This window comes from Taudactylus pleione, unplaced genomic scaffold (genome assembly GCF_031769625.1).
Source record: "Taudactylus pleione unplaced genomic scaffold, aTauple2 ptg000655l, whole genome shotgun sequence".
NCBI lineage: Eukaryota > Metazoa > Chordata > Amphibia > Anura > Myobatrachidae > Taudactylus > Taudactylus pleione.
Genome location: NW_028285057.1, coordinates 353,755 through 380,035, shown reverse-complemented (window position 1 = coordinate 380,035; position 26,281 = coordinate 353,755). Strand labels below are relative to the sequence as shown.

Here is a 26,281-nt window from a genome sequence, read left to right as displayed (position 1 = left end):
GAGAAAAATTACATAGGGTCTCCCTGTACTCAGTACAACCAGCACTGGGCTATGGAAAGCAGGGCTGGTTCTGGAATTACAGGGAAAAATTTGTGTAGGGTCTCCCTATAATTCACAGAACCAGCCCTGGGCCCTTTCTAACGGGGGACTGATGCCACAGCCAGGGGAGCCCTATCAACGGGCCCCCCAGCCGCAGCATCAGCCCTGACTGATAGTCAGCCCAGGCCAGGGATCCCTGGGGAGTTGGAGACCCCTCTAATAAAGGGGTCTCCCTCTCCAGGGCACCCCTCGCCTAGCCTGATAGCCAGGGGCTATCCCCGCCGCCCCTGGGCGGAGGGTGGTGGGTTGATTGTGTTAGTGTAGTGTAAAAATAGAAGAATAGAAACATTGTCTTTACAGTAGAACTGCAGGTCCCAGCAAGCCTCCCCGCATGCTGGTACTTGGAGAACCACAAGTACCAGCATGCAGGGCATTAAGGGCCCACTGGGACCTGTAGTTCACCTGTAAAGAAATGTTGAAAGAAACACACACACACACCTAAGTTTAATACATACATACATACACATACACTCACACATACTCATCTATATTACCTTGAGTGGTCCCCTTGTCCAGTATCCAAGGTGTTGTTAAAATAACAAAACGATAAATGCGACCCTCGTACATAAGCAATAACCATCTTGACAAGGATGATTATTCCTTCCCGAATGAAGCGCACAGACGCGGCTTCCTCCTTTGAAGGTCTGGGTCTGAGCGTTCATTGGCTGAGAGGAGTCAGGTGCCGCCTCTTAGCCAATGAACGGCTCCCTCCATTGAACTCAATGGTGGGAACCACAAGATAAACTATAGTTATCCTGCGGTAACAATAATAATAATAACAATAATAATAATAACAGCTATATAGAGCATACTTATTGTCCCAAAATGTCCCGAAGCCTCACAAAATTCAGTGAATTCCATGGAAGTGGGTGGGTCAGGGACTTGATAAAGTTATTTGTGTTAAATTGTGTTAAATCATAATCCCCCGATGCTGTGATCCACTGTGTTTTGTGGTGAGGGTAGGGCATGATGGCGCAAGTCATTATAAGCAAGTCATGTTATATATGATAGAACGCATGAGAGTAAAACAGTTTTCATAAAGGTCTATAACACAGATGCCGCCATGTCTGAGACTCTCCTAATCACTAGGGACACCATTCAATTCAACTACAAATGATGGTACAAAGTGACACTACAGTGCACAGTCTAAGGATACATTTCACCAACAAATTCTAAGGATCATGGATATCAATTCTTTTGTCACTTCATCTTATACCATCCCGCTGTAGAATATAGGGCCAGTATTAGGAAGACATTATACAGTAAATTTGTTCATTCTACCAATAAACTTGTTTTATATAGCAAAACTAGTACAGTAATGGGATCTATTATGATGTTTGGGGGTTTACACATGAACGTAACTACCATAGGTGCAAGGGGTGCAGCCAGGGCCGGTGCAAGACTTCTAGGCACCCTAGGCAAAACATCTGCATGCGTCCCCCCCCGTCCCCCTGTACTCATTTAGCCCCTCAGGTGAAAATTACTTTGCACAGGTGGAGTAGCGGATAAGTTCTGTGTTAAAAAATATATATTTTCTATACACAGTATCAGAGGCGTAACTAGAACTTTTTGGGCCCAACAGCAACATTTTTAAGGGGCCCCCCTAACATGTCTTACACAATGCCCACAGTAGTAGTTCCCCTAAAACACTAAATGTCCACTGTAATGGTGCCCTTTATGCAATGCCCACAGTAGTAATAATGCCCACTGTAGTAATGCCTCTGATAATAATGCCCCTAAAAGTAATGCCTCCTGTAGTAGTGCCCCCAATAGTAATGCTCCCTGCAGTGCCCCAGTAGTAAGGGCCCCCATAGTGCCCCCAGTTGTAGTGCTTCCAATAGTGCCCCCAGTAGTAAGGCCCCTGTAGTGCCCCCAAAAGTAAGGCCCCTGTAGTGCCCCCATATGATGCACCCAGTAGTAAGGCCCCTGCAATTCCCCCTGTAGTGCCCCAATATGATGCCGCCCCGCACACACACATACACACAAAAAAAAACAATACTTACCTTAAACTCTGCTCCAGTGCCTGCTGCCGTCCGTCCCCAGCGCCCGCTTCTCGGAACTATGGGAGTGACGTCATGACGTCACTCCCATAGTGCACTGCGGGACCTGGAAGCCGGAGCTCAGGAGTGAGTTCCGTCCTCCGGCTGTCGCTGATGCCGGGGGGGGAGAGAGGAGAGAAGGAGCCGGGGGCCCGCTGGTAACACAATCTCAGCGGGCACCTGGCAAATGGAGGGTGAAGGGGGTGCAATCGCTGTGCCGGCGGGCTCCATAGCAACCAGGCGGACTCAGAAGAGCCCTCCAGTGGTCGGCGCACCTAGGTAGCTGCCTAATCTTGCCTAATGGAAGCGCCGGGCCCTGGGTGCAGCTGTTATGGGGCCCAGAGCTGAGGGGGGCCCATCTTTCTTGTCAAAGTTACATGTGTTATATACATTTTTCTCCATTGGGTGGTACATAGGGGCCCTTACAAATTTTTGCTATGGGGCCTTCAAATACCAAGTTACGCCCCTGGGTTTACAGATGATGTTTCCCATCATTTGGAGAACTAAGCTTTAAGATCTAGGGGTACAGTATGTTTACTAAGAATCGAGTTTGGTCAAGTTAGCATTCTCTGGAGAGTTTGGGCATTTTTTTCAACTTGGAAATTTACTAATGTTAAATTCGGGAGAGAAATCTTCTTTGCTACAGGAAAAGTTGGGAGAATTAGCAAACTCCCTTCAATTGATCATCGGCCAAACTCGAGTAACTTTTCACTAGTCAAGATAGAGTTGAATGTAAAAAAAAAATGACATAGGGTTCTCCCTCAAATAGTAAAACCAGCCCTGGGCTTCTGAGACAGTCCTGATTCTAAAAATACAGGGAAAAAATGCGTGGAGCTCCCTCTATTTTTAAAACCAGCACCGATCTCAAATCTTTCTAGGGGTGTAATTCCACAGCCAGGGGACCCTTTCACCGGGTCTCCCCAGCCAAAGCATTAACGCCCCAAGCTAGTTCGCACAAGCTGGGGATCTCAGGGGAGGTGGGGACCCCCTAATGAAGGGGTTCCCCCTGTCCCAAGCACCCCAAGCTTACGTTGAATCTCGGGGCTCTTCCCTGCACCCGTGGACAGTGTGTGCAGGGGTAATAGTGTAAAGAATAGATTAATACTATTGTTTTTTACAGTGGAACTACAGTTGCCAGGGTGCCTGCCCTCTGGCACTTGTGGAACTACAAGTGCCAGCAGGCAGCCTACACCCGTACCCCTACTGTAACTAAAAAAAGTAAAAAAAAAACACAGTACACACACCATAGAATTTAAAAGTTTATTACACGCCTAACACACTCACACATACTTACATTCTACCAGATGTTCACGTCCCCTTCTCCAAGTAGAAATCCCATGGGTTTACCTGTGAAAAAAAATCCAATACCCACCTACCTCCTGGCGCAGGTCAGTCCTCTTCTCCCGTAGGCTCCACGGGTCTTGGCAAAAAAAACAAACCGAGTCCCCGATCCATAACAGACATGTACAGATGAATGTCTTATCACATACATCTCTACAGCACAGCCATGGGTGCAGGGAAGAGCCAAGGGGCTTCAGCGTAAGCCTGGGAAGCTCTGGAGAGGGGGGCCCCTTCTTTGGTAGGGTCCCCACCTCTTCTGAGATGCCCGGCTTGTGCTGACTAGCTTTGGGTGTTAATGCTTTTGCCGGGAAGGCCCAGTGAAAGGGTCCCCCGACTGTGGCATTACACCACGGCTAGATTTGAGTACGGTGCTGATTTAAAAATTGGGGTGAATCCCACACATTTTTTTCCCTCTATTTTTAAAAGCAGGACTGGTTCTGGGAGCCCAGTGCTAGTCCTGAAAATACAGGGGAACTCTACTTGCTTTTATCCTCCTATTTTTAGAACCAGGACTGTCTCAGGAGCCCGGGGCTGGTTATGCTTTTTGGGGGGGGGACACTACATCTTTATTTATTTTTTTAAAACATTAACCCTTTATTTCATTTAAAACACACAAGCACCATGCACATATCTCACTGATATGTGCAGGCTGCTTGTTTGGGTGAGTTTGGCTACAGTCAGACTCAGGGAACTCGCCAGAGAAAACTCTATTTCAGTCACCATCGGAGAACTCAATTCACTCGAAACTCGATCCTTTGTAAATGTGCGAACTTCATTATTGAAATCTCTCCCGAGTCCCGGCAAACCTCAGAGAGTTTGTTCGCCAGCAAAATCGGGACAAACTCGATTGTTAGTAAATTTACCCTTTACTGCCTTACCCTACACTGTCCCTGGCATTTTGTTCCTTGTTATATTGTTAATAAGAGCTCCTAGCAGTAACTGCACAAAGAAACATGTGGCGATCACGTTGGTTTATGTGCGGGATAAAATCATCAAACAGCAGCATTCATTTCCTTTTTTCCTCTGTTCTGGGTTTTATACCTTTCTGTATGATCGGCTCTGGATGAGAGATCTCAAATATGTATATATTTATTTCAATGAATGATGACGTATAATAGTTACTACATTAAACACAAGGGATGTTCCTCTCCAGTAAATAAAAAAAACATTTGTATAAATGATGAGTTCTGACATCATTATTTATAATCGGTGAGCTCTGATGTCATCAGTTCAGTATTTATTATTAAGTTCATCTGTTTTATAAGACATTAATCTCTACTATGAATTAATACGGCTATTTAGTAATAACATATTAATGACCGGGATGCATCAAGAATCACATTTTGAATGCGGTGCATCCCGACACTGATCACATGCACAGCGAAGTTTAGTAACACCATATGCATGTAGTTTTGCAATTAAAAAAGGACAGCTCTTCCAATAAGGACTATCCTTTGCGGTGTGAGGACTTCTAGGCTTATGACCAGTGCCCTAGCTAGCACTCCCGGCACCCGGTGCAGGCCACGCCCCCTCCATATGGCCTACATCAGGCCTCGAGTAATTATAGCAATGCCCGGAGCATCCTCAGGGTGCCCCAGGGAGCTCTAAGGGCAGCATTGTGACCATCTGAAACATCCTAAGGAAGCTCCAGGCGGCACCTTATGGCTGCAGGGTGTCGTTACAGTCACCCTGCTAGCCAGATGCAGGGGTTGTGGGTGGGCAGTGGTGCCGTCCACAGAGCTCTGCGTAGTTACAGCCCTGCTTATGACCCAGGAGTCTTTCTGCGCACGCGCAGCGGTTGGCAAGCGCATGCAATCGGTGCCAAGTACATTGGGAGGGATCCTACTGGAAGCTTATAGGATTCTATTAGGCACAACATCAATGGCGTTGCCTATTGGGAACAAGCCACTTAATGCATATGGGGAATGCGGTCCAACCTCCAAAAACTGCATTTTCGGAGGTTTGACCGCATTTTTACGGCTAGTATATCTCGCTGATTATGCGGTAATGCAACTGCAGCAGCAATTAACTGTGTATTAAAACTGGGGTATGGAGAGATATAGGGATCTCCTACTGGTCTTCACTTTACAACAGTCTGACGTGCTGCACTATTCTTCAAGGTTGTAAAGTGAAATGTAACATGGTTGCAGTTCTAAGTAAATAAATAGTTGGTTCTGGGCTATAATACGTGTTTGCATCTTGTGTTACAGAGGTCTGTGCACAAAAGGAAGAGGACGTCATGTCTGTGATTTACAGCGAAGTTGCAGTAGATGAAGCCACCAGTGATAGCTTCTGGATGGTAAGTGTGTGGCTCACAACCACCCTCAGGACTGACGTTGAGCATAGTTAAAAGAGGGAACATACTAAAATAATCTAATATCAAAGACTGCCATGGGAAATAGTGTGATAGTAATGAGAGGTCTGGCTCCTCAACGTTTTTATCTTTTAATGCTTTTGGAATAAAATGGCGTTGATGATATGGATTTTCCAAGTTGGTTTGACATGTCCTGCTGGGTGTAGCCAGCAACCAGGGACATTGCTTCCCAAGGACCAGTCCGAGCTGTAAGGTCAGAGACAACCAGTGACCGGTGGGGTGGAGATACTGGGTAGCAGGATCATAGTTCCCTTTTCAATGGAGATCAGAGCAGCAGGAATGACGGAGGCAGGAGAATGATATTCTAAGCCTTAGACTGAATCTGGAGGAAACGCCTGGTTTTTTTTTTTCCATCCACCAAAAAATGTATATAAAGGCATTCAGAACCTATCTCTAAAATGTCTGGCATCCCGTGCTCTTCACAGGAGGAGTTTCCATGATCACATCACAATGTAAGAACTGTATGGCTGACAGGAATGAGTCAGGCTGCTGATTGCTGCCTAGCACCCTGTTCTCCAAACATCAGCCAGAGAAATCACTATGACGTATCTCAGCTCTTGGGGGAATCCCAGGGACAGGAGATCTCTTACCATAACTATACTTGCCTCTCACATCAGTGCTGGACCAAGGTGATAGAGGACTCCGCCACAGTGCAGGGACCTGATTACCAGACCTTTTGCCTAAATATAACATATAATAAATTCAGTATTAATAGTATTGTTCACTAATATACAAAGCAATAGTAATGCCCACTAACATGCCAAGCACTAGTAATGTCTTTGTCTGATCGGGGTCCTCTTTGTTGTTCTGTCTCAGCCGTCTTCATTTCCTCCTCTTCCTCCTCTGTAATAGGCTTTCCTGAGGGAGTACATTCGCACCAGATGTTACGTCAGGGTGTGCATTGCTCACTGCTAATTAGTTACCACCAGTGGCCAAAAAGATGTCAGTCACACTCCCACTTATGTCCAAGAGTACGCCAAGCACCCCTGGGGAAGCATCAGTGCCTTCTGTAACCCCTTACCCTCAACACTCAGTTTTGATCACATAACGAGCCCATTTCAAACTTTGGCCCCCAGGAATCAGTAATTCCATACATATCTGAAAACCTGCATTAATAAACTATAGTAAAGCGCTGATTATCTAAACAACAATTATCCAAAGATGATCTATAGAAACCAAAGGTAATATCTGATGGTATATTTGCCCAGAAAAAAATGCATATAATAATAATAATAAAAATAATAATAATAGTAAATAAAATGTATAATAATAATATATAAATTGTAGAATAATAATAATAATAATGATATACATACATACATAGTTTAATACATATCCAATTATCCAAGCAAACTGATTACCTGAAACAACCTGGGTCCCCATTAGCTTGGATAATTGTACTACTGTAGTTCAAAATTCAGTTTTGGAGTTTAGGAACGACGTTTGAATATTTGGGATCATATACAGTATATAGCTGTGTAACCATTCTGCACTGCTCACACTTACTTACTTTTTATATCTGGCCCCTGGGAGGTGGAGAGGTCAGGTAGGAAAAGAAGAAGAGGGGCGTGAGAGGGTGAGGCATGAAGTGGGTGGAGCAAGGCCTGGTGACAGGAATGACCACACTCCTTCATGGTGCCATTGGTGTCCTGGAGTGGGTGGGACAAGATGTATGATGTGTGCCAGCGGCACATCTGCACCCAGTTAGCAAGCTGTGAGCATCCTTTCCTGGAGCTAAGCCTGATCTTCCTGGAGTTTGCAGGACGATAGGCAACTATAATATAAATGAGGGGCAGGGAAAACATCCAAAGTGGTAATGAGGGGCCATATACTTTCTTATGTCGCCACACAGAACAAAGAGGTTAGGATTAAGCGCACTGAACTACAGAGATCTTTACGTGTCACGCTATAAAATTATATTGACAACCCATCTGATACTACCCATGCTTCTTACATACATTCTCGACAATTATTGGACAGTTCTTGGCTCAAGCTCAGTTAAAGTTAGACTACTCACAACAGAAGTATTTTCGGTGGGGGAATAAAACCGGCAGAGCCGTAACTAGACATTTTGGTGCCCTGTGCCAGAAAGAGCATTGGTGCCCCCCTCATTTTTCAAAGGGACATAATGCACCCAAAAAAGGGCCATGGCTTCATGGGGAAGGGCCAGGGAAGAGATAGGAGAGGCCATGAGATGCTGGGGATGAAATAAGAGGAAGCTACAAGCAAGAATGATAATAAATAGACATTTGACACGCCCAAACAGCGCCCCCGTGAGCTTTATCATCACATTCAAGTAGACACGCCAGTCTTTCTCACCTTTAACAAGGCCTTCACCACGCTCATACCTAAGCCGAACAAAGACCTGGCACTTCCCTCCTCTTACCGTCCTATTACCTTACTTAATGTGGATTTTAAGTTGATGGCAAAAATATTGGCAGATCATTTACAATCTTTCCTTGCCCCACTATTGACTGATCATCAATTGGGTTTTGTTAGGGGTAGGCACTCTGTGAAAGGGATTAGCACTGCGATTGCGGCATTTATGGCTGCTAGCCTTAATCCAGATTCCCCAAGCCTTCTTTCAAATTGGACGCCAACCAAAGCATTTGATATGGTCTCCTGGCCATACCGTTATGATATATTAGCAGAGGGTTTGGTCCTACTTTTATAAAGATGATTTAATTTTTCTATACCCAATGGAACGGTATACAATCGCGAAGCCGGCTGCCTTAATACCGGCAGCCGGCTTTCCGACTGTCATATCCCGGCAAAGGATGAAATGCCGGGCGTCTAGATGTAGATGCCTGACATTTCCACGATGCCGGGAGACCGGCGCCCTGCATCCCGATCGAAGGGATGCCGGGCGCCGCGAGAGAACAGCCGCGAAGGGGGAGGGTTACGTTTAGGGCACCTGGGGGGGACTTAGGGTTAGGCACTCTCCCGGGAGGGTTAGGGTTAGGCTAGGAGAAGGGAGGGTTAGGGTTAGGCATCCACGGGGGGGGGACTTAGGGTTAGGCACCCCCTCGGGGGACTTAGGTTTAGGCAGCGGGGAAGGGGGGGTTAGGGTTAGGCACTTAGAGGGGGGATTAGGGTTAGGCACTTGGGAGGGAGGTTAGGGTTAGGCACCCCTAAGGAGGGTTAGGTTAGTTAGTACTTACCTATCCAGGATCGGGATTTCCAGCGCTGTCGGGCTTCCGCTGCCGGGAACTCTGCTGATGTCGGCCAGGCGCTGCCGGAAATCAAACCGATTCCAACGGAACACCTCCTTATTAATAGATGGATCTCTTGGTGACAGTATTACTATGTCTAGGGGTACAAGATTTTCACCTACTTTAGTAGAAATTAAGTGCCAGGGTTATTCATCATTCCTGTAACGCAGGAGATATCACTGATATCTCCTGGGTACAATTGTCCCCCAATAATTTCTACAGTCCCCATACTATAGTATGTAATATATGTATGGGGATAGTATACTATAGTATGTAATATATGTATGGGGATAGTATACTATAGTATGTAATATATGCATGGGGATAGTATACTATAGTATCTAATATATGTATGGGGATAGTATACTATAGTATGAGGATGTTAAAATTATGAAATTCATCAAGTTTCGAAAAAGCATTTTTTTTAGGACTTGACAATGTTACTGTATGCCACCCTGAGATGGCGTACAGTGGAGGAGAGCTCCCCGAGCTCTCCTCCAGTGAGCAGCGGCGGGAGAGGACACAGCAGCAGTGGTGGGGGACTGGTGCTGCGTGGCTTCACTGTCTCCGAGAGAGTCACAGACTTCCGCTGCGGCTGCAGCTCTGCTGCGGAGGGGTACAGGGGGGTCGGGAGACGCCATCAGCAGGGTTGGCTGGGGGGTGACCGGGGAGGTGCGCCGGAGGAAGCAGTGGAGGGGGCGGGCGGGGAAGAGGGGGCTGGACTCCTCCAGCTTCTCCCCTGATGCTTCACTCTCTCTTGGCAGCCTGTCTTCAAGACAGGCTGCGAAGAGACAGTGAAGCGATACTTTTCCCTCCACTTAATCCAAGGCTTAGTACATCTACCCCACAGTGAGCTATATTATATAGTGGGAATGACCAAAAGAGACTGACCAAGTATAAATGTATATAAATAATACATCTGTTTAACCCTCGTAACCACCCATTAAGAACACAAGATAACTTAATTGGGTGAGATTTGGTGCGGGAACTACACCTCTCCCCTCTTCTAAGTCTACAATGTCATCAGGTAATATAGCAAATAGAGTTTTGTATAGAGTAGTATCTAATGACACACACTATCCTAAAGCAGCAGATGGTAGCTCAGGTAAAGGCCTCATACACCAGGCAAAGTATTATCCGATCCTGCGATGTGCGGCCGTCGATGTTCCATGATCCATCGGAGGGATGGTGAATTTATACGTCATGTATTACCAGTTAATCATATTTTGATCGTGATGGGCAAATCAGTGAAATTCAACATGCTGGATGTTGCCGATCCTCCAATGCGTCATTGCAGGATCACAGCATCGTGACAATCTGTCGATCTGTCGCTATTGTATGGGCCCCTTTAGGATCAGACGAGACGGATGTTGCTCCTCCATTCCCGCTGCTTCTTAGCAGGCAGTAGACAGGGTTCAGTATACTTTGCTCTCCAGACTGGGAGTGTGATGCTTGGCTGTAACATAGCTCTTAATGTATCACTGACATTGATCAGCAACAGATATAATGTTCACATGTAAAAGCTGCCAGCTGCGTCCCTGTTATGTCAATGTGGTGGCACTCGGTCAGATTCAGAAACGGATGCTAATGTGATTTTTACTCAAATCGAGCGATTGTTTGCCATTGCATATAAGCCGCACTATGAATGTGCTGCGATTGTATACACCAGGGCCGTAACTAGGGTAGTGCGACCAGTGCCTTGGCACGGGGCACCGCAGGGCAGGGGGCTCTATTTGGGCCTATCAATTTTCCTGTTTATTATCATTAACACTTGTAGCTTCCTCTTCTTTTATCCCCAGCATCTCCTGGCCTCCTCTATCTCTTCCCTGGCCCTTCCCCATGAGGCCATGGCCATTTTTCAGGTGCACGATCTTATGTCCATATTTAAAAAATGGGAGGGGGGCGCCAATGCTCTCTCTGGCACAGAGCACCAATACACGTACAGAGGATCCATTCGCAAAGTGAGTGACGGGTAGTCAGCGCTTGGGGGTGGTCAGTGAGAGACTTTGGACTATATTTTCAGACTAGCTGCCCAAGGTTAGTCAGGGGCGAAGAAGTGAGTCAGTGCCTGAATGGGGCTAGGCAGACAGTGCTTGCAGCTTGTTGTTGCTTGAATGCTGCAGCCTGCCAACTACCTGGAGGTTCCATATGCAAATCGCGGTAGTCACCAGGCTGCCTGTTCCAGCTTCCTGCTCCTCTTAGTTGGACTGCAGTTGTAAAGAGGAAGGCAGGTGCAGACCAGCAGAGCGCCCAGTGGCAACGTAATTACGTGGCAACATCATTCATTTGAGCATAGACCGGACCAGGTGATGGAAGACGGGGGGGAATGGGTGTGACCGGGAGTGGGCAGGCAGCTGCCATTTAATAGTTTAGTTAATTGATCCCACTTGCGCAGTGCCGGTTGCCGCGCCTGTCACTTTGTAAATCACAATTAGGCCCCACAGACCCATTTTTCCACTCTGAGCTTTGGGGTCCTCTGAGACTCGGGGCTCGGGACAGGTGTAACCTTAGTCCCCCCCTGTCGCCGGGCATGAGTATAAGGATTATTACCTTTAAGTTGGATATTACATTTTTTTTTTTAGATAAAATTTCACAGCTGCTGCAAGTTGAAGGTAACTTGTACTTTTTGTTGTAATGAATTTAATGTCTATTGTGCTAGTGGTTGGACAGTGGGCCTGATTCAGAGCCGCACGCTATTTGCGCTCGCTTGGTCAGAAAAAGGGGCCGGCTATGTAAATTGAGCGCTCGCTCTTTGCGGTCTGTTGACGCCTCTATGTCTGAGCGAGCGAACGAAACATGCGCTCGCTATTTTGTAAAGACGCCCCCTGGCCGCTTGCATCCTACGTCATCTCCGCTATTTATTTAATTAATCGAGTACATCGAAAGGCATCTGAACTGCTCGCAGTGCTTGTGGTAGGTTTATCCTACCGCAATCATGCGAACAGTTCAGGCTAAGAGACAACCAAGTGACGTGGTCGATGACGCTGCTTTGTTAATTATGCACACCCTTAAAACGCCCGTTTGGCACGCCTGCGTTCGGATCTCCACTCCCTGTTTTCAAGCACCTTTCCCTGTTACCACCCACAAACGCCTCATCCTGTCACTCAAATTAGCAGGCACTCGCTATTTGGCGAGCGCTCGATTTCCGATCGCACTGACTGGTTGGCGCACGCGCATTACGACCCATACGCATGCCCAGTTGTGCGAACATCGCTCGGAGCGAATGAGCGGCCGCTTACGAGCGGCTCTGAATCAGGCCCAGTGTTAGGAATAATGAGATTCACAATTTAAATGTCACACATATATATATATATATATATATATATATTTATTTATTTATTTATATCACTTTCCCATCTTCCAGCCAAATAACTACAGCAGCACAGTAAAGCGGACGGAAGACGGCTACCGGCTGTGTGATGATATTATAGCGTGTATCCAAGACCGAGCCAAGATAGAGAAACAGTATGCACTACAGATGGACGAGTGGACCCGCAAGTGGAAACCACTTGTAGACAGCAGTGAGTAAATTATGGTAACTGTCACATAGGATGCAGATTACTCTCAGCAGGTGAAAGAAGGATATATCCATTACTGATCAATCACAAACCTTTTAAATCTTTTATATGAACCTAGTAACTTGCTATAAGTTGCAGTTGTCACTCTTGCTATTGCTAATTAGGGAAGTATCCTAGAGGATTTTACAGAACTTACTTGCAGGTGTATTCATTTCAAACATTTATTTTCCGGTTCACTTTACAATTCTATCATCAAACCACAAAGGGAAGTACGCTTTTTCCTTCAAGAATTAGACCCTTATTCCATAAACTAGTATTTGCCCGCAGCTTCTCTCACGTGGAAGTCTGTTATTGCACAGCGGAACTAATTTTACAAAGACAGTAGTGGCATCTAATATTGTGATGTATATTTTATATTGTAGACATTGATCACAAAATTTCTTTGTAAACAATATTTCCAGTTTTTCCTTCAGGGATTAACACAAAAATATGCTTGGGGCTAGTAATTCGTGAGCAAGCCACTTAACCTACAGTAACACTGAAAGGTTGCAAGTAATGTGAGCAGCGACTTCATGATATGTAATATTGCTTTGGTGCGCCATCTACTAGATTGACATGTATACTGCAACTTCACGAGTCAAGATGACAAGATGAGCTAGCTGATTAGTGCTCATTATATAGTTGAATTTTTCCTGCAAAATAGATCTTGATTTACAGTATATATCTATGTATTTATATATGCATACATATATAATTGTTCGTGGTGTGAGAAATATAATGTGAAAGTGTGTGTGTATATGTACAATATATTTACATACATATAGTCATTTTGGACTTGAAGAGCCTGTGCAAATTCCGATAAAAAAATTGTTTTGTCTCCATAGTTCATAAACAGTCCCTAAAAGTATATTTGTCCCAAAATAATTATATTTAAATACATCTATTAATTTTTGGCTTGAGGAGCCTGCACACTGCACACGCCAAGTGTCAAGCATCTGAGTTTTCCTTTATTGCTCCTCCACCCAATGTCACATTGGGATAATACATACCTCAGTTTCTTTCTAGGTGACTAAGCTATACAATATTAAAAATGCAATCCAAATTAATCCAGTAGTTTTTTGCGTGGTGCCAGAGCGAACAGACAAACAAACAAAAATTCGCAAAAAAATATTTTTGTCTTCAAAAAATGTACAGACACAACCATTCCGACTTTATTATAAGTATATATAATACATCAAAGTGGTTGAAATTGTTAGAAAATATATTGATATATTTGGTAGAAATGGACTCGAACACTCCTTAATATTTTGATGCTATCACCTCTTTACGCTCAATGTAGACGTGAACTTGATGAACTAACAAGATTGATTGTACCAGTATTTAATCCTAGGTCCCATGTATGGCTCCCTCCTCTGTGCCTGGCAGTCGTTCATGACAGCCACCGAGCGGCTCAGTGAGTTACACGTGCAGATCCAGAAGACCCTGGTGACAGATGACACCGACAAAATCCGCAACTGGCAGAAGGACACTTATCATCGCAAGATCTTCGGTGGCTTTAAGGAGTCCTGTGAGCTAGAAAACGGGTTCTACAAGGCTCAAAAACCATGGGCGAAGAAACTCAAGAAGGTAAATGACTAGTTTTATTCTTTTAGTCTTCACAATTGAAATGACAATTTAATTGTCCACCTCTAAAGAATCATGGTCAGTTCTGTCCTCTCCCCTCTTTAACATATTTTTATCTTTTGTGGTATTTAATGGTGCTACTTGTGTTCTTCCCCATATTTCTCCATAATTTCTTCTGGCTTTGTATACTGCGTGACCCACTTTTTGCTTCTATTTCCATTATATATATGGTGCATTTAAGTATAGCATTTATACAGTTTTATGAGTATGTCTAATAGTTTAGTCATTAGGTGGGTCCCCCATACTAGTATAAGCATGAGTCTTTCGCATAATAGACACTCAATAATTGTCCAGGAATGCTTCGCTGCTCTGCATGCTGAGTCTGGATATACCTTGGTGTACTACACTGATCACCTCGCCTTTATTACTGGACCTGATTACAATTTAATAATTAAATATGGAGGACACAATGATGAGGCTAAGCTTCCAATGTTTACAGTCAAAGCACTTAAACACTGAACACCTTCCGTCTACCTACAGCGTTCCTCAGCTCCCATCACCTGTCAGCATTTTAGCGGCATATCCAATTTGGAGCGAATTTTCCAAGAAACTCGTGCCATGGGATTTTTCTGACAGGTGCAAGATTATTTTAGTTTTTTTGTGAGTGCAATTGCGCACCTCCACATCAAGTCTAAAGACTTGCTTCAGAACCCTTAAGTCATCTCCCTAATGACTAGTTAAGCAATTGAAGTTTAGCTTACTTAGTCCAATAATTTATTGTTTAAAAAAATTAAGACTTCAAATTGGACAAAAATCTACTTTTTTTGTTAAGTACTGCACCCCAAAATTAATTAAAGCAATTATTAAAACGAAAAATAATTGCTTTATGTTTTTGGGGTTTTTTTTAGAGGTTTTTTTATTGGCCTAAAATAATAATTTTTTTTTTTGCATTTTTCTTTTTTCCATTTGAATCTAATATTTTCACTTTTTTGGGGGGGGGGAATAGGCTGATTTTATTTATTTTTTTCTGATTTTTGCATGGGTATTTGTTTCTAAAAAAAATGTACGCCTGCATTTTTTTTTTTTAAATTGGATACTGCAGGTATCAAGAGAGCATATCCACGGAATTCGAAAATTGGTCACGAGGTCACTTGGATATGCCCCTTAGTGTCTAGCTTAGAGGGTGGAGTTTTAGGTGCTTATACTGTGATAAAAATAAATAAAAGAAAGACAGTGCGACCCAGAAAGCAGTCAGGCAGCTATGACAATTTTCATGTCGGTCATCTCACCCTGAGTGTGACATGGGGGAGAATCTGGTCTCAACCTCGGCCCAACCACGATGTGTTGCTGAAGGTGAGGATTGGCTTTCTGGCAACCCCTGCTGCTCAGTCCCTCCATTCTATGCTTTCAGAACCAGAAGGCAGGGCCTGGAAATGATGGCAGCCTGTGTCACCATGAATAATTTTTTAAACCAGCCCCCAAGCAGTGGTGTTAGCTGTGCTGGACATCTAGGTGGCTCAGACTTAGCCAGCCTGTGTCACCTTGGGAGGAAGTGAGGCAATGGAGCGACATCAATCATAGAGTCCCAGTCACTTGGCAAGCCTCCCTCTTCTCTTCGCAGGCAGCATTGTCATGTGATGGAACCGTGGAGCCTCCTTTCCTAGCCTCCCTTGGACCCCTAGTGACATTAGGGAAGTATACATTTTACTCCTTTACTTCCGGAGCTCTGCTTGATTGCCAGAGTTTCTTTTTAGTTTTTTTTTATGGGACCTGTACTGCTGTACGTAGTCACTGGGTTCCCTTCTCTGGTTGTCTAGCTTTGCTTCCCTAGCCCTCTGGACCTTTCCAGTTAAACTTGTCATTACTCAAATTTCAACAGTCACAGGTCCTTATAAGTTACATCAGATGTTAGAGCATGCTGCCCCCAGATAGTTGGGACTCTTTGTCAGTCCAAATCAGCCCAAGCACTGGCAAGGAGATGAAGCTTATGTCAGCCCCTCAGCTAAGTGATCCCATTAGTTGGTGCAGTCTTTTGCTTCCAGGCTTCCTGGATTAGCAGCTGAGTGAATTTAGCAGATCTACAAGAACTGGACACAATAGGCCTGATGCAGATTTCAATGGAAATCGGGCGTACATTATTCCAGAACTGCGTGCACTGAATTATGTGTATATTTGCTGGTAAAAACAGATGACCACACTAGTACATATGGAATATGTAGAGAATATAAAAAACAGATGATAGCATGAACGACAATCATGGACCAGTAAACTTCAGTTTATATGATTAAGTACCATATACGGATCACTTTGGGTGATGGTACACCAGAATCGTTCTAAATAAATATCCACTCCTGAATAGCAAATAATCCTCTGGAATGCTATGAAGCGTGAGAAATGTACATAAATATGCCCACAATAAGGAGATGGTTAATCACCTGTGTGCTGCCATCCGAATGAAGCCCTGTGTGGTAGAAGAAAGTCCAGTACCTGATAGAACACCGGGATCCGTTCCCGACGGGGACCTGGCATTGTACACTTGCCGGGCTGACTTGAACAGAAAGGCATGGGCTGATGGTGATGGTAAGTTGCGGCTGTGGATGGAAGCCGTATGGTGCACAACCTGTGTGATCTCCATGTGGGGCTGTGTATTCACCAACAATAATCAGCTGGGATTCTGCAGAAGGCTGGTGAATGCCATAGCAGATGGCTAGCGTGCCTCACGTGTTGTGATCCGTAGGAGTGGTGAAGCAAGGTCCGTGGCACAAACTAACTGGGCAATAGGCTCCTTGACGCGTTTCTCCGGGCTGTCTGTGTTCGTGCTTTCCTCAGAAAGAAGGCGTATATACGTGCCTGTATATAAATCTGCACATATTTTGTCATTTTACTGCCCCTTATGTCAGTGTCCATTATACTAGGGGAAGAAAATACAGGTGTAGTTTTGCTTACATCCATTTCTGCACAGCCTGTAGCTGCGTCGGTACGGCCTCTCTGAGCTTAGCCTACCTGACAACACACCATTGCAACACCTTTCCAGACATTTATCAAAGTTAATTTGAGGTAAATTCCCCGAAAACACCTGTTTTCGGGGGTTTACCTCAAATACTAAGTATCCCCCGGATGTATGAAGGAGGACCCGCAGCTGGTATCCCTCCATTGCCGCCGGCAGCCGCCTCCCCCATAGGTTTCTATGGGGGATGTGATGCTGCCAAATGTATCACATTCCCGATATTGGCCCCAGCAGCTAACGCCATCTGAAGATAGCGTTAGCCGCTGTAATCTATTGGGACTTACCGCATGTCAGCCGGCAGAGGGATCTCCCAGATCCCTCCGCCGGCAATGGGCGCCGCTCATGTGCAGTCCGCGGGACTGCGCATGCACAGCAGCCTCGCATGCACTCTGGCCACATCACAGGGACGGGTTCCTTTCGGAGTCCATCTCCCTGCATGTGCCGGTACATACATTCAGCCGCTAGGATCGCATTTTGCAATGCGATCATGGGCAGTAGTGGATGCCCTGATCGCATTGCAAAATGCGATCATTAATAAATTAATACATAAGTGATGTAGTTGAAAAGCATACAACACCCGTACTTGCGTTCGCTCAGTTTCAGCGCAGTGCGAAAACATGCTAAATATTCTCTTCCAATGGGCATACTCTATGTTCAACCCGAAGTGTGTAAGCTCTTTTGAAGGTCTTTAGAAAACTCCTTGTTTCCAAACCTTCCATGTGACTACTTCTGTTCCTCTCAACTTAGCAGTCCGCTTTCTAGAGTCTGGCTTTGCTGTAGTATCACCACCAACACCAGTCTGAGAGTGGAGAGCAGTGTTATGTTTACTTTAGTTTCTTGGTCACTGATCACTGTTGGAGGCCAGGTTTTCCCATTAACATCTTGGACATCTGGCCTATTTTATCCCTGCTGGGAAGTAGCTCAGGGTGTACAGAAAGCCAAAATGACAGATGTCACGTATCTGACTCCCCAATTGGGACCACGCACTTCTCAGGCAACGGAGGAGGCTTCTCTGATTTTCTCCTTGCAGTGAAATCCATGAGGTTCATGTTATTGGCAATCTAGGATCGTCAACTAGTGGGCAGGCTACCAGATCTTGGATCCCAGTGAAAGGTCTCTCAGCAAGGAGGTCAGTTAACAGCTGGCTGCTTGAATGCCGACACAGAAAATGTAACTCTTGTTAACCTTAAACTAGGTACAAGTGGTGGAATCCAGGTGCATGTTAGGAGGACGTACTGATTGCTCCATGGAAATTTGTGAACCTGTTTCTCAGGTGGCCAACCTTCTCCTGAGGTGGTTGAGGCAAGAGAAGGGGAAAAGCATCCCCGTGCCACCAAATTAGCACAGAAGAATATGGCATATATACATGCTTTTTATGGTTATGGGCTAGCGCTACTAGGGTGTTTGTAGTACCTCTAGCTGCTCCACACGTGAGAGGAATCCCAACCTCTAAAAGTATGAAGTTTTCTGGTTATGTGTAGGCGTTCTGTGGTACTACTGCTTAACAAACAGTAATCTAGCTGCTGCTAATTTGATATGTATCTAATTGCATTAGGAACAAGAGGAATTGTACATACAGATGTGTCCACATACATCTATCCTCCGTGTAGATAACACGTGAGTGCTGTGTGACTCGGTAGCGCCGGGTGTCTTTTTTGTGCGACTTTTTCCCTTCAAATGCATCTTAGTCACTCAGTGATGTGAATAGGACGCACAAGCAGCTGTGATGAGTAAATGATACGCCGCATGTCTATATTCTGTTTGCCGCTGCGGGTGGATCTGCATGCAAAATGCTACGTTACAGTGTCAACATAGCATTTTGCATGCAGATAGGCATATCACATACCATATTATTCAGCAGAAGCCGCTTGTGTCCTATTTGCATTGCTGTGCGATTAAGACGTATTCAAAGGGATAAAGTCACACAAAAAGACAATCGGCGCAACTAGAAGGAGGCTAGATGCATGTGGACACATCTGTATAGGGATCTACGTACTAAGCCTTGGAGAGAGATAAAGTGGCTGGAGATAAAGTACCAACCAATCAGCTCCTGTCACTTTACAGGCTGTGTTTGTTAAACGACTGTTAGGAGCTGATTGGGTGGTACTTTATCTCCGTCCACTTTATCTCTCACCGAGGCTTAGTACATAGTTGGACAGTACCAAACAAGGAGACATGATTTCTATTGAGAAATCTCCAAAACCTTGGACTGCTGGCTGGCACTGCTAGGGTCAAGAGTTCAAATTCAACCAAGACCCTATTTGTGTGGAGTTTTTATGTCCTCCCTGAGACTGTGTGGGATTAATCTGGTTTTCTTCAACAATACAAAAACACACCGGTAGGTTAACCAACTGCTGACTAAAACAGACCCTACTGTGTGCAGTAAGTAATTTAGTTGGGGATGTATCAGCCCTTCTAAGGAGCGACCAACCAGATTCTAGCTGTCATCTATCAAGAACATTTTATAAAATGATAGGTAAAAGCTGATTGGTTGATATGAGTAACGTCTCCACCTGTCCTCTATAGAAGGTTTGGTACATCACCTCCAATAGGTCAGCGACCCATGTGAATGATAAATATTCTCTCTCCAGCGCTGCCTAATATGGTGGCACTATATTAATAAGCAATAATAAATAACAATAGTCTGCCTGAGTAGTTATCATCACTGTTGCTGCTCTTACATTTCCGCAGCTGGAGAAAGTAAAGTTGGCTTACCACAAAGCCTGTAAGAAGGAACACTTCGCCAGTATCCGAGAGAACAACGGAAAGGTCAATCCAGAATTGTCTCTAGAAAAGCAGAAGAAGCTCACAGAAGACAATGAAAAGTGCAAGCAGGACAAGGAAAAGGTGAGCTGCAACCAAACCAGACATGCTACAGATAATGGAACCTAGAGCGCGAGGGCGGTGTCAGGTGGGCCATTACCAGCAATGGCGTGCAGTACAGAGGAGGAGTCATACAGTCACAGGCGGGTGGAGATGATCTTTCAGCTTACCTAGAACATTAATGTTGTGGCTTACAATAGAACTTAGATGTTCTGGAATTTAGAGATGAAGCCTGACCTGAGATGTTACTGTATGTAGAGAAGCAAATCTAAATAGTGGGGAATCACCTATACAGCAGAGGATAAAAAATGTTTTCACGATTGTGATCTAATAACATATCTGTCATATAGAACGGCATAGACCTCCTAACCAGGACTGTCATCCCCTATTTTAGTGTCAGGATCATCCCAGCACCCTCTGCGCAAAGCAAGGACAGTACTCCCAGACAAACAAGAAACAAAATATACTATTAAAAAAATATTTTAAAAAAATATATATATAATAAAATATTATCAACAAAAATAAAAATTGGGGAAGGAGAGGGAAGAGGCTCTAAGACCAATTTTAACATACAGTCAGTAATCCGTCTTTAGGGGACATTTAATTCTCCAGCTGAGGAACGTGTTATAGCAGTCAGTGTCTCCAGGAAGCAGCCGTTACAGTCATCCCAGTATATACTCTGCTATGTTTTAACAATTATCCATCAGTATGTTACAGGCACAGGAAATAGTTACAATAAAAACATTACCACCTGCCAACATGTCAAGCACAATATACGAGTATTGTAGGTGTGTGACTTGTACTCACAGCTCATGTCAGCCTTCTCTGCTAGCCACTGTGCTGTTCTGCTGAAACTGGGAACCGTCTAAACCTTAAATCAAGGCTAAAAACAACAGCGAGGCTTTGAGTGTGCCACTCAGGGCCGGCTCTAGGGGTGTTCGAACAGGGGCGCCACCCATAGAGGGCGCACCCCTCCCCAACATCCCGATTTCAGCGGGACAGCACTGTCCCACCTGTGGTCAAATCGGGGAGGTTGGGGACCCCGGAGTATGAATGCGCGCGGCATCCATTCAGTGACGGGAGAGGGCTGGGGGAAGCCCAGCTAGTGAGGCACCCCCCAGCCTGACGTAATTTGGAGGCATGCCATGCGGGCACGGCTCCAAATAACGTCATGTAGGGGGCGTGCCCTATGGTTATTAGGTCACACCCCCATTTTCTTTGCCGTCTTGCGCGATGTTGGGGTGCGCTATAAAGAGCCGGCACAGGGTGCTCCAACCCCTGGAGCCAGCCCTGGGCCACTTTGCCCTCAGCAGCCAAGGCCTGATTTAGGGTTCCGGCCACCCTAGGCTTATACACTTGCAGCGCCCCCTGTAATGCTGCCAAACACAAAGCAGAGTGTGTATGAATGCTCAGGAAGTCGCCATCCATATTGCACATGGGCCGGTAACTACACGTCTCATCTTGGCGTCTAATGCTCTAATGATGTTTATGGAGTGTAAAGGAGACTCTGGCTTCTGGGGAATGCAAGGAAGGCACTAAAGATAATTACATGCAGCTCTTAACCACTTGCCTGGCATGCTCCCATTGTTTTCGACCACGCCAGGCTGAAATGAACACAAACAATGCGACCAGTCAAAACGCCCTCGGGCAGCTGCTGCAAGATAATCTCCAAGCAGCCACCAGTTGCAGAGGGCTTCCCGGTCCCGCTGCATCGCTGCACCCTCCTCCTAGTGTCTACTGTGCAGCCGATCACTGCTGATTGGGCAACACGGTGGCACCTCCCACCCGAGGGCTGCAGAGAGGAGAAGCCGCGGGTTAAATGTAAAGTCGTGATGTCCCGATTATTGCCATCCCGATAATTCAAGCCCACCAGTGTATACCCGGCAACTTCAGGGAGGAGCAGCTGTGGGGGAAATGTAAAGCCGTCATGACCCGATAATTGCCATCCTGATAAATCGTTGGTCGATATTTTTAAAAATAGATATTAGTGTTATGTGTTTCCAATAAATAAATACATATTTATATATATTGGATACGTTATAAATAGATGTCCCTGACTTGTTTTTCAATTATTAAAAAACACCAGAGAATTTTTAAATAGGTTTTGGAAAAAATATTATCCAGCTAAGTGGGTAATAAGATGGCACAGTAGCACAATGTACAGTACATAAAGTAAAGGTTTTAGCAGTAAGTTACATTTATTAATGATCGATATTGCGATCTGGGCATGACATTACTGCCCATGATTGCTTTGCAATATGCGATCATAGTGGCCGGATGTATCTTACGAGACATGTAGGGACACAGGCTCCAAAAGGATCTTGCCCCTGCGTTGTGCCCGGAGAGCTGCCGACCAGTGCCGGGGCTGCTGCGCATTCATGACCGCCATTGCCAAGGAGGGTTCCGGAGGAGGAACCCTCCACCGGCTAATAGTGCACGGTGTATCCCATAGGCTACAGCGGCTAACTCCATCTTCAGATGACATTAGCTGCGGGGGCCAGTGTCCGGAATGCATCACATTCCGGATGTTGGTAAATTTGGCAGCATCGTTTCCCCAATAGAAACGGGTGTTTTCGGGCATTAAACCTCAAATATACTGTACAATGATAAATGGGCCCGTTAGTCTCATAAGCATTAGCTATATGGTAGCCACTTTAAACATTTTCCCCACAATGCCGCCTTGGGACGGCTGTAAACTAACAAGCACATTATTAGTATCAGTACAGAAGATTGCCTTGCATGACGGTGGGAGTGGGCATCACCTTGTATAGTGTATATGAAGCACAGGGGAATTACCTTACAGGCTCTGCACTGGGTGATTAATGCACAGTGAGGGCGTCTACAGTGCACATGGCGTGATGACAAGACCTCAGTCATCTCTACAGCAGAATCGGGGAGCACACAGGAGCAGAAGTCCAATCATTTTAGTTTGTATAGCAAAGGTTTGCCAAGAGAATGGGGTTACCTGCCCATTGTCAGTGTATAGCCATAACAACTAACCTTATTAGCAGAGTCAGACTGGGGCATTAAAAGCCCACGGAAAAATACAGGGATAGGGGCCCATACTTAGGGGTGTGGCCTGCCTGCCGGCAGAGAGGGGGTGTGCCTGGCCTCCACAGTGGCTTGGCTAACCATTAGAGTGTGAATGGTCGGGGCCCCGTTAAAAAGAAAAGATATATAAATAAATATATATATATATATATATATATATATATATACACACACAGCCAGGTGCATAAATATTGGGACATTGACAGAATTTTCATATTTTGGCCTCTATTCACCACCACAATGGCTTTGAAATGAAACAAACAAGATGTGCTTTAACTGCAGACTTTCAGATTTAATTTGAGGGTAATTACATCCAAATCAGGTGAACGGTGTAGGAATTACAACGGTTTCTATATGTGCCTCCCACTTTTTAAGGGCCCAAAAGTAATGGGACAAACTAAACAATCCTAAATCTAACTTTCACTTTTTAATACTTTGTTGCAAATCCTTTGCAGGCAATTACAGCCTGAAGTCTGGAACGCATAGACATCACCAGACGCTGGGTTTCATCCCTGGTGATGCTCTGCCAGGCATCTATTGCAAATGTCTTCAGTTCCTGCTTGTTCTTGGGGCATTTTCCCTTCAGTTTTGTCTTCATCAAGTGAAATGCATGCTCAATCGGATTCAGGTCATGGGATTGACTTGGCCATTGCATAACATTCCACTTTTTAGCCTTAAAAAACTCTGTGGTTGCTTTTGCAGTATGCTTCGGGTCATTGTCCATCTGCACTGTGAAGCGCCGTCCAATGAGTTCTGAAGCATTTGACTGAATATGAGCATATAATATTGCCCGAAACACTTCATAATTCATTCTGCTGCTTTTGTCAGCAGTCACATCATCAATAAATACAAGGGAACCAGTTCCATTGGCAGCCATAGATGCCCACGCCATGACACTACCACCACCATGCTTCACTGATGAGGTGGTATGTTTTGGATCATGAGCAGTTCCTTTCCTTCTCCATACTCTTCTCTTCCCATCACTCTGGTACAAGTTGATCTTTGTCTCATCTGTCCATAGGATGTTGTTCCAGAACTGTAATGGCTTTTTTAGATGTTGTTTGGTAAACTACAATCTGGTCTTCCTGTTTTTGTGGCTCTCCAATGGTTTACATCTTGTGGTGAACCCTCTATATTCACTCTTGTGAAGTCTTCTCTTGATTGTTCACTTTAAACATATACACCTACCTCCTGGAGAGTGTTCTTGATTTGCCCAACTGTTGTGAAGGGGTTTTTCTTCACCAGGGAAATTATTATTTTGTTATCCACCACAGTTGTTTTCCGTGGTCTTCCGGGTCTTTTGGTGTTGCTGAGCTCTCCGGTGCGTTCTTTCTTATTAAGAATGTTCCAAACAGTTGATTTGGCCACACCTAATGTTTTTGATATCTCTCTGATAGGTTGGTTTTGATTTTTCAGCCTAATGGTGGCTTGCTTCACTGATAGTGACAGCTCTTTGGATCTCATATTGAGAGTCGACAGCAACTGATTCCAAATGCAAATGTCACACCTAGAATCAACTCCAGACCTTTTACCTGCTTAATTGATAATGAAATAACGAGGGAATAGCCCACACATGTCCATGAAATAGCTTTTGAGTTGATAGTCCCATTACTTTTGGCCCCTTAAAAAGTGGGAGGCACATATAGAAACCGTTGTAATTCCTACACCGTTCACCTGATTTGGATGTAAATACCCTCAAATTAAATCTGAAAGTCTGCAGTTAAAGCACATCTTGTTTGTTTCATTTCAAAGCCATTGTGGTGGTGAATAGAGGCCAAAATATGAAAATTCTGTCAATGACCCAATATTTATGCACCTGACTGTATATAGTAATACTGCTTGTGCATGCATGATAATGTACCAGACTAATAACAGCCAGGGCCGGATTAAGGTCTGTGGGGGCCCCTGGGCAACAAACATGTGGGGGCCCTATTACGTGCCTTTCATGCAGTGCACCCAGTAGTAGTGCCCCCAGGAATGTTGCCCCTTATGCAGTGCCCCCTATGCAATGCCCCCTGTAGTTATACCCCCAGTAGTAGTGTTCCCAATAGGAATGCCCCTGTATAAATACCCCCAGTAGTAATACCCCTGCAGTTGTGCCCCCAGTAGTCATGCCCCCTGTGTGTGCCCAATAGTAATGCCCTCAGTAGTAATACCCCTGTAGTAGTGGCACCAGTAGTAATGCCCCGTGTGGTAGCGGCACCAGTAGTAATGCCCCCCCCCCGAGTAATGCCCCCAGTTGTAATGTCCCCCCCGAGTAATGCCCCCTATAGTAATCTCTCCCCCAGCAGTGGAAAAGCCGCTTGCGCTAAAGAAAAAAAAAAAAATCATACTTACCTTAAGCCCCGCTCCCTTCTGATCTGCTCGGCTGGCGCTGCTCCTCTGCACTATGGGAGAGACGCATGACGTCTCTCCCATAGTTCACTGCCTGAGCCGTAAGCTGGAGCTCACGTGTGAGCTCTAGTCTCCGGCTCTGGCTGCTGCTGCGGGAGGGAGCCGGGCGCCCGCTGGTTACAATCTCAGCGGGCGCCTGGTGTCTCCGTGCGGCACCGGGGTTAGGTGTCCGGAGGAGGTGGAACTGGTTCAGTCTCCTCCGGTTCACTTTAACCCAGATGACTGGGTGTGGGGGCAGGGCTGCCATCAGAAATTGTGGGGCCCAGGACTTAGAAAATAGGCAGGGCCACCCCTTCCCATATATAGCTCAGAAACCGTGAGCGAGAGAGAGAGAGAGAGCGAGAGAGAGAAAGAAATATCGGACGGCACTCCAGATCTCAATAATGAAAATCATGACAAACTAAAGTAGTGAAGTCGTGATTTTCTTTATTGAGACCTGGGGTGCCGTCTGTTATTTTTTGCTATATACGAGTGCCACTTGGAGGGGCACCCGGGCACGCTGTAGTGCTGCTGTATTGAGTGCTGGTCTACATATATATATATATTATTTTTTACACACACACACATTTTATATATATATATATATATATATATATATATACACACACATACAATTATGTATAATTATATATATATATATATATACACACACACAATTATTTATGTGTGTGTATATATATATATATACATACACACACATTATATATATATATATATATATATATATACACACACACATTATATATATATATATATATATATATATACATATATATACATATATATATATATACACACAC

The 26,281-nt window shown here is 44.9% G+C and overlaps 1 protein-coding gene across 3 annotated transcripts in view; it reads left to right on the top strand.

Moving 5' to 3' along the window:
* The window catches only part of LOC148478422 (protein kinase C and casein kinase substrate in neurons protein 1-like), a 131,015-nt gene that overhangs the window by 87,546 nt on the left and 17,188 nt on the right, over positions 1-26,281 (top strand). For all 3 annotated transcript variants that reach the window (XM_088455412.1, XM_088455411.1, XM_088455410.1), the window contains exons 2-5: positions 5,690-5,778; positions 12,430-12,586; positions 13,974-14,209; positions 19,905-20,060. In XM_088455412.1, the coding sequence (XP_088311538.1) occupies positions 5,719-5,778; positions 12,430-12,586; positions 13,974-14,209; positions 19,905-20,060 (609 nt within the window). In that variant the 5' untranslated portion in view covers positions 5,690-5,718. The remainder of the gene's footprint in view (positions 1-5,689; positions 5,779-12,429; positions 12,587-13,973; positions 14,210-19,904; positions 20,061-26,281) is intronic.